Genomic DNA, 9,252 nt, shown 5'->3' with positions numbered 1-9,252 from the left:
AACCATATAAGTTTTTATAGACAACCATTTGTTGCCCACCGGCTCATAACTTTCCATCAAGGACCATGACTTAAGGCCCATTTAGACACAACGATTATCGCTCAAAATCCGTCTTTTGAGTGATAATCGCTGTGTCTAACTGCACTGACATCTTGCGGTTTTCGTTAAGCCGTCGCTCATCGTTGTCTTTCAGCGTGCTGACGATGAGCCTTATCAGGGATTCACAGCGGGATACAGCTGACACTATTGTTTCATCTGTATTCCGCTCCCTGAACACAGCTTTTTTGTACACGTTCTTACGGACGTGTCAATACCAAATATGTGGTGTTTTAAATTTTTTTTGCCTTTTTTTATGCTAATATTAAAAAAAAAAAGCACAAAAAAAGGGTTTTTTTCACATTTTTCTTTTTTTTTACACTATTTGAGTCCCTTTGAGGGACTTGCAGCACAGCACTTATGATCACTGTGATAAGGCATGGCAGAGCCACTGCACTGCCATGCCTTATCGCTTATACAGCGATCTCAGGCACTGGTAACACAGGAGGCCAGTGTCTGGCGTCCTGTTACCATGGCGACAGGCCGGGCTCTCGCAATGTTATCATGAGAGCCGGCTGGAGACACAGAGGGAGCGCGCTCCCTCTGTGAACTCTTTCCCTGCCGCGATCTACTTAGATCGCGGCAGGGAAGGGGTTAACAGTGGGGGGCGCATCTCCGATGCCCCCCCCCCCCCCCGCTGTTGCAGCGGGACGCTGGCTGTGACTGACAGCCGGCTCCCGCTGCAGGATAGCGCAAGGTCAGTCATGATCTGGCGCTATCCCGATGACATACCGGTACGTCATATAGCGGGAAGGGGTTAAACGGTATTTGCACCCGTGACTTGGTCACGCCTGCCTCTCGTTCACGTGATTTTCGGCTGCTTTGTGACTGTAATACGGCCGACCAAAGATCGTCACCCATGTGTGAATGAAGCTTAAAGGGGTTGTCCCGCGGCAGCAAGTGGGTCTATACACTTCTGTATGGCCATATTAATGCACTTTGTAATGTACATTGTGCATTAATTATGAGCCATACAGAAGTTTTTCACTTACCTGTTCCGTTGCTGGCGTCCTCGTCTCCATGGTGCCGTCTAATTTTCAGCGTCTAATCGCCGGATTAGACGCGCTTGCGCAGTCCGGTCTTCTTGTTTTCTCAATGGGGCCGCTCGTGCCGGAGACCGGCTCCTGGTAGCTCCGCCCCGTCATGTGCCGATTCCAGCCAATCAGGAGGCTGGAATCGGCAATGGACCGCACAGAAGCCCTGCGGTCCACCGAGGGAGAAGATCCCGGCGGCCATCTTCAGCAGGTAAGTAAGAAGTCACCGGAGCGCAGGGATTCAGGTAAGCGCTGTGCGGTGTTCTTTTTTAACCCCTGCATCGGGGTTGTCTCGCGTCGAACGGGGGGGGGGGGGGGGGGGTTGAAAAAAAAAACCCGTTTCGGCGCGGGACAACCCCTTTAACCCAAAATCCACTCATGATATTAGGGGGCGATTGTACTTGCCCTTTAACCTCTTCATCCCTTCCCGTTGGGTTCAATCATGCTGGTTTCAGTGTTTTATACATATATTTGCTCTCCCCGATTTTAGATATTATCACATATACATTACGTTTTTTGGTTCCATCCTGCGACAGCGCAATTGTTTATTGGACCTTTTAGACCACTGAGACCTTTTAGTAATTACATTTAGATCCCGCTGCTGCCGATTAGATACTCAGCGCCTTCTTTTCATTTCAGATGGAAGCCCAAAGTAGTGATAATCCGATGTTTGTACCGCGTGCTGTTTCCGGACCTGAACTAGGTAAATATAGCACCACTACGCTTCTTCTTATAACTCTCGCGATGTATTTGCCTGTATCTGTTCATTTTATCCTTTTTCAATGTTTAACCGGAATGATGAGATACGGAGAATATTGACGAGATGCTGTGTACGGATTTAAGGGGCGGAGGAATGCTGTATATAAATTAATGGTCGTGTTTAGACCTGCGTAGATGTGAACTAAATAAGCATTTTCTCCATGCAGTACCAGAGACGCCGAGTACGATGTCAGATGCTGAAGCCTGGCGCAGAGTGAAGGCTGTTGTGAAAAAATCTACTTCGCTTAGAAAACGGACCCTGAAAGAGAATATTTTACCAAAAAAGAATTCATCAACTATAGCGCATGTCTCAGGAACGGCGGCACCTGGCGACAGGATAGATCCGCGTAAGTTATGTGTGGACTTGAAACATCTTGATGGGAAACTGATCAAATTTGCCGACGACACAAAGCTAGGAGAGATAGCTAACACTAGGGAAGAGAAAGAGGATTCCAAAAGATCTAGAATAGCTTGAACAGTGGGCGGCGACTAACAGAATGGGATTTAACAAGGAGAAATGCAAAGGCCTACATCTGGGCAAGAAAAATGTAAAAAGTACATACAGAATGGGAGGAATTGGGCTAAGCAGCAGCACATGTGAAAAAGACTTGGGTATACTAATAGATCATAGACTGAACGTGAGTCAACAATGTGATGCAGCAGCCAAAAAGGCAAACACAATTCTGGGATGTATTAAGAGAAGCACAGAGCCTAGATCATGTGAGGTCATTATCCCCCTCTACTCTTACTTAGTCTGACCTCATCTGGAATACTGTGTCCAGTTGTGAGCACCCCACTTTAAAAAAGACAGACTAACTGGAGCAAGTGCAGAGAAGAGTTACCAGGATGGTGAGCGGTCTGCAAATCATGTCCTATGAGGAACGGTTAAAGGATCTGGGAATGTTTAGCTTGCTGAAGAGAAGGCTGAGAGGAGACTTAATAGCGGTCTACAAATATCTGAAGGGCTGTCACAGTGCAGAGGGATCAGCCCTATTCTCATCTGCACAAGGAAAGACTAGAAGCAATGGGATGAAACTGAAAGGAAGGAGACACAGATTAGATATTAGACAGTGAGGGTGATCAATGAGTGGAACAGGTTACCACGGGAGGTGGGGAGTTCTCCTTCAATGGAAGTCTTCAAACAAAGGCTGGACAGACCTCTATCTGGGATGATTTAGTAATCCTGCACTGAGCAGGGGCTTGGACCCGGTGACCCTGGAGGTCCCTTCCAACTCTACCATTCTATGATCTTTAAATACGTGTAAATATACGTCTTCCCATACATTATTCTACCCTGTATAACTTTTAGGCTGCATTCGCTGTTTTAGTTTGCGTATAATAGGCGGATATATTTTACTTATCCCATTATATTTTACTTTTCATGTCAAGACATTGTGAAGCCGAAGAGCAGTTTGGATGTAGCAGTGTCCAACACCCCTTCAGCGACGATCGACAACCGGGTGCTCTCTGTATTAACGCCCCAAAAAGGAGCCACCCACCTGAGAGGATTATCAACGGCGCTCTCAACCCAACCATCTCTATTCCCGGGATACAACGCTACACCAGTTGGGGGCGTCAAACCAAGACTACAAAATAAGAGCATCAGATACGACGCACTACCGCCGCTTTCTGTGCTTGATAAAAAATGTTCTAGCATCGGAGGCGCGGGTACGCCGCATGTCATAAATTCAAGTGAGTTACGGGGCTGTCATCATAGCGCATGTGATTGTAAGGCACACCAAACTTTAGTCAGTGCCCCCACCGACACTATGCAGAGCCCCGCATCTCACAAAGACAACACCGCAAAAACACCGGATATAGGGGCCGCTCATAGCACGCCGGCGTCTGATACGCCACAAGCCTTGACCAGCGCTGCCACTAACACTATAAACCGTAGAAGGAGGACCGCAGCTCGCAAAAACAACACCGCTAAAAGACAAAAAACCCGTGACGATGAATGCAGCATCACCGAGAACGGGTACTGGTCCCCGTATTTAGGGAACGTATTTGCTAGAATGTATTCTATAGCCTTCCAGGTCGGCGGCTTAGCCGCATACTTGACATCTGTACACGATAGGGTTCTCAAACTTATAGTTTCTGAGCCGGACGATCGCAAAGGTCCAGAAATACTCGCTTTAAAGCAAGAATTGGCTGAAGTATCGAGGAAGCACCTAGGCAATCCTTTAAGCATTTGCGATCCAATTTGGGATACAGGGTTTCATAGTACGCTTTCTCCTTCTGACCCTCTGAACAGAGCCACTACTTTGTATTATAACATGCTGGAGAGTCCCCCAACAACAGAGCGGCCAGTAATAAACAGTAAGAATACCCTGCCGGACGTCTTCCGGCATCAGAGCTGTACAGCCTTCAATCCGAATATTGGAAGACGTAAGAGGGTGGATAGGAAAGGGTTAATAAGACGTCCTATGATCGGCTCTGGGTTGAAGAAGCATTACAAAAACATCGGCCCCGGATTTCGCAGATCAAGGGTGGTTAAAAAAGTTGTAAAAATACTATACAGAGCTAGGAAGGCCATAGCTGGCAGAAAACTCAGAAAGCCGGACGGCCACGACGCTCCGCCACAGCAAACGCCAGATTTTCGCATTCCTGGTGTGGAAAGTATAAAAGTGCTGCCCACAGCTGGGAAGGCCATCGTCGGCAGAAAGCCAGACGGTCACGACGCTCCGCCACAGCAAACGCCAGATTTTCGCACTAATTTTATAGAAGGTTGGAGAATGCTGCTCACAGCTTCGAATGGCAGGACCGGCAAAAAGTCAGCCGCTCCCGACACGCCGCCACAACAACGCCCACATCTTCGCATAAATTTTGCAGACCCTGCAGACGTCACGCAGAATCCACAGCCTTATGAGCCGCCGGAGGGGGGTGAACTGTCTTTTCTTCATAAACGTGGAGACCCTCTTTTTTCCAAAGGTGTTCAGTATGTAGAACGTTTCAAGTTTGTGAGTGTATACCAAGTAAAGTCGTCTTTAGATGCTGCGCGTGCCATACTGGGCGCCGTTCAGTCTTCGCGTGTCGCAATCGGGGGTAATGTTCAGCCTGGTGATTTCAAACATGTAGTGATTCATTCAAACGGGCGTATTGTCACCACATATTACACACGTGCGTAACACACTGCGAATGGAGGCAGTGAAAGTGTGGGCACTGCGTATCGATACGCGGGAGAGATAGATGGGAGCATGCTCTAAGTAGTATAGAGTCCACATATCATATCAAACACCCCCTTTTAGGAAAGTGACAGGTGCCACGCCCCTTTTATAGCTTAATGACCACACCCCTGCCCCGCCTTTTTAATAGTGTGATGGCCGTCCCCCTTTCGGAGGCTGAATCCCTGCCCACATTAGCTTATGTTATTATACCGCCCCCTTCAGTCCCTACCAAATTAGCATGTGATCGCAGAAATCCCAGTCCAATGATGTATCAATCATGGTACACTCTGTCCATCCCTGAGTTCAGCTCAGCATAAAAGCCGCCGTCCCTAATAAGAGGGACCGCATGCTGTGATCTCCGCGGGCAGCGCTGATAACATTGTACGCAAGCTGCTGCCAGCGGCAGAACAAAAGCGATGTGTTTAGAGTACAGACCTCCGGCTCATTTTTCGCGGGACGTCCTATAGTTTGCGTTAGTGCCATTTTGGGATACTTACGACTTTTTGATCGCTTTTTATTGCATTTTTTCTGGGAAACAGGATGACCGAAATAGTGAATTTCTGGCATTCTTCATATTTTGTTTCGTACGACGTTCACCGTGCGGGGTCAATAATGCGTTACGTTGATAGATCGGACTTTTACGGACGCAGCGATACCAAATATATATTTTTGTTTTGTTATTTAGATTCTCTTTTTTGTAAATATAGCAAAAGGTTTTTTTTTTACTTTTATCACTTTGTTTTTTAGTTTTAGTAAAACTTTATTGTGCTGTTTTTTTTTTTTTAGTCCCCCTAGGGGACAACAACTTGCGATCCTTTGATCGCTCCTGCAGTATGATGTAATGCCATAGCATTACATCATACTGCAAACGGGCAGGCAGTCTATCAAGCCACCCCACGGGGATAGCTTGATAAGGCATTCTGCCAACACAGCCCTGGGGCCTTTCAGAAGGCCCCCGCCTGCCATGAATTCGGCATGGCTCCCTGCGATCTCATCGCTGGGGTGCCGTACGGGACCCCTGAACATCGTTCAGGGCATTTAAATGCAGCTGTCAGGACTGACATCAGCATTTAAAGGGTTAATAACGCTGATCAGCCCATGCACGCCCCTGCATGGAACTATAAAGGGGATCCATCTCCAAGGGAAGCGGCATCACCGGATCAGCATACTAGACTTGATCCTCCATACGACACCAACTCAGAGAGACGGCAAAAAGCCTCTACCTCCGGGATGGACTAACTTCATACACGCTGTGGCGGAGATTCATATACCTTCTATGGTCGCTGCTGACCCCGCTCACAAGAGCAGGGGGGTGAATTAAAAATGGACTATTTGGTCAAAGCTTTAGCTGCGCTGAAATTGTAAGAAAAGACTCTTTACTTCATACATGTGCTATCTGTTGGAAAGGATCCTTGATGGCTGGACTGCGGCTTGTAAAAACCCTGAGGGCTGTAAAGTGCAAATCGAAAGACTTTTGCGCGCCGCGTTTAACGTTATACAAGTGCCTTAAATTATACGATGTATTTAATACAATTCTGCATGTATTACACTGCAGCTATATAGACGATATTTATGTGTTATTTCTATAAACATATTATTATCGCACATCGTTTATGTATTTATATGCACGTTCAATAAAGCTTTTTAAAACTTTGCCTCAGGCTGCTGCGTGATCTCCATACTATGTTCTTGTGAAACAAAAAATTAGACAAAAAAATGATTGGGAAGAGGACAATAGTTGTTGGGGCAACTATTGGGGGTCACTCTTATTGCAGGGGCAATTATTGGGGGCCCTATTACTGCTGGGGCAGCTATTTAGGGTCACTATTTGTGCTGGGGCAACTATTGGGGGTCACTATTATTGCTGGGGCAATTATTGGGGGCCCTATTACTGCTGGGGCAACTATTGAGGGTCACTATTAATGCTGGAGCAACTATTAGGGGGTCACTATTACTGCTGGGGCAACTATTTAGGGGCATTATTTGTGCTGGGGAAACTATTGGGTGTCACTATTACTGTTGGGGTGATTATTGGGGGTCACTATTGCTGCTGCGGCAACTATTGGGGGTCACTTACTGCTGAGGCAATTATTGGAGGTCACTACTGCTGTGGCAACTATTGGGGGTCACAATTACTGCTGGGGCAATTATTGGGAGTCACTATTACTGCTGGGACAATTATGGGGGGTCACTATCACTGCTGGGGCAATTATTGGGAGCCACTGTTACTGCCGGAGCAACTATTGAGTGTCACTATTACTGCTGAGGCAACTATTGGGGGTCACCATTACTGCTGGGGCAATTATTGGGGACCACTATTACTACTGGGGTAACTATTGAGGGTCACTATTATTGCTGGGGCAACTATTGGGGGTCACTTTTACTGCTGGGGTAATTATTGGGGGGGTCACTATTACTGTTGGTGCAACTATTGGGGATCACTATTACTGCTGCAGCAACTATTGGTGGTCATTATCACTGCTACGGCAATTATTAGGGGATCACTATTTCTGCTAGGGCAACTGTTAGGAGTCAGTATTACTTCTTGGGCAACTATTCGGGGGCAGTATTACTAATAGGGCAATTATTGGGGGTCAGTATTACTGCTGGGGCAATAATTGGGTGTCACTATTTTTTTTTCTGGGGCAATTATTGAGTTTTACTATTACTGCTGGGGCAACTATTGGGGGTCACTATTTGTGCTGGGGCAACTATTTGGGGTCATTATTTGTGCTGGGGCAACTATTGAGGGTCACTATTTGTGCTGTGGCAACTACTGGGGGTCACCACTACTGCTGGGGCAACTACTGGGGTCACCATTACTGCTGGGGCCATTACTAGGGTCACAATTACTGCTGGGACAACTACTGGTCATCACTTTTACTGCTGGGGCAACTGTGGGCGGATCACTATTACTACTGGAGCAACTGTGGGGGGTTACTTTTTTAGGTGTGGCAACTACTGGAGGTCAGTATTACTACCGGAGCAACTACTGGGGTTCAGTATTACTGCTGGGAAAACTGCAGGGGGGGGGGGCACTTCTACTGTTGGGGCAACTATCCTGTGTGATACTGTCTGCCGAGCTGATGTATCTAAGCTGGTCCTGTGTGATACATTTGCTCAGCTTACATACCACACAGGATCTGCTTAGATACAACAGCTCAGCAGATGTATCACCCGTGATTGGCTTAGACCCATATTGGCGTATCACCCATATTGAGCAAATGTATTTGCTGCATTTCTGCTGCCCTAACACTCTGTGCCACACGAGTCTTGCTAGTAAAGTCTCCTGGTGCAACCATCCTGTATATAGTGATATGGACCATACTGGTATAACCTGAGTATCTCCTGTATATAATTATATATGTTCAGCTGGTATAAGCTATACATCCTGTATATAGTGATATGTACCATGCTGGTATAACCTGGCCCAAGGTATACCAGCATGGTTGATATCAGTATATACAGTTTGCATAGCTTATACCAGCTGTACATGTATAAATATATACAGTAGATACCCAGGTTAGGGTGGTTTTGCAGCGACCCAAGTGGGAGGCCCGCCATGACGGGGGAGACCACGGGGAAACAAGATGGATGTCACGGGTGGCTCTCCCACCAGCGGCGCCAGCTTGGCCTAGCTCAGTCACTCAAAGTGAACAGAAAGGTAGCATTAAAGAACAGGAATGTCACGTGACGCCAGCACCTCTTCTAGGCCGCTATTTATCCACAGTCCAATAACGAGTTATCCGGAAGACAAACAACTTACAACTTTCCATCTTTTATTCTTCAACAAGTAGTAAATTGTGCAGAAATAACAATCCTCTTTACAGATTTTCACTTCTCTTCCGCACTCTCAATATTACAGGCTTACTAGGAGACACTCTTCCCTCTGAACTCTAGACGTCTTCAGTCCCAGTTATCTAATAGACCGTCCGTGGGGTCTGCACTCCTGACATTCACTCAAGTTTTCCATTTGGTTCTCAGGCTTCTTAAGTTGCTTCCTGTCACGACTGGAGTCCGGGCAGGTGGAAGTCCCTTGTCCTACCCGCAACCCCTGTCCCTACCTACTCGCCCCCCTAGGCTAGGCCCTAGGGCGACAACTGGGCGACAGTCCCTAGGCTCACTAGGCATGCGGGGCAGAGTCAGACTCAGGGCTCCCACACACTTGTGTTTTTTTAACGCTGAGGTTTTTTTAC

The 9,252-nt window shown here is 47.1% G+C and overlaps 1 protein-coding gene across 1 annotated transcript in view; it reads left to right on the top strand.

Annotated features, from left to right (window-relative positions):
* LOC136580111 (uncharacterized) overlaps positions 1-6,691 on the top strand; it is an 8,896-nt gene extending 2,205 nt beyond the window's left edge. Inside the window, exons 3-5 of the mRNA XM_066580380.1 lie at positions 1,770-1,833; positions 2,057-2,236; positions 3,279-6,691. Of these exons, the coding sequence (XP_066436477.1) occupies positions 1,770-1,833; positions 2,057-2,236; positions 3,279-5,017 (1,983 nt within the window). The 3' untranslated portion in view covers positions 5,018-6,691. The remainder of the gene's footprint in view (positions 1-1,769; positions 1,834-2,056; positions 2,237-3,278) is intronic.
* The last annotated feature ends 2,561 nt before the right edge of the window (positions 6,692-9,252 follow it).

This window comes from Eleutherodactylus coqui, chromosome 10, assembly GCF_035609145.1.
Source record: "Eleutherodactylus coqui strain aEleCoq1 chromosome 10, aEleCoq1.hap1, whole genome shotgun sequence".
Lineage (NCBI taxonomy): Eukaryota > Metazoa > Chordata > Amphibia > Anura > Eleutherodactylidae > Eleutherodactylus > Eleutherodactylus coqui.
Note: the sequence above shows the minus strand (reverse complement) of the source record. Positions and strands in the feature narration are given on the sequence as shown.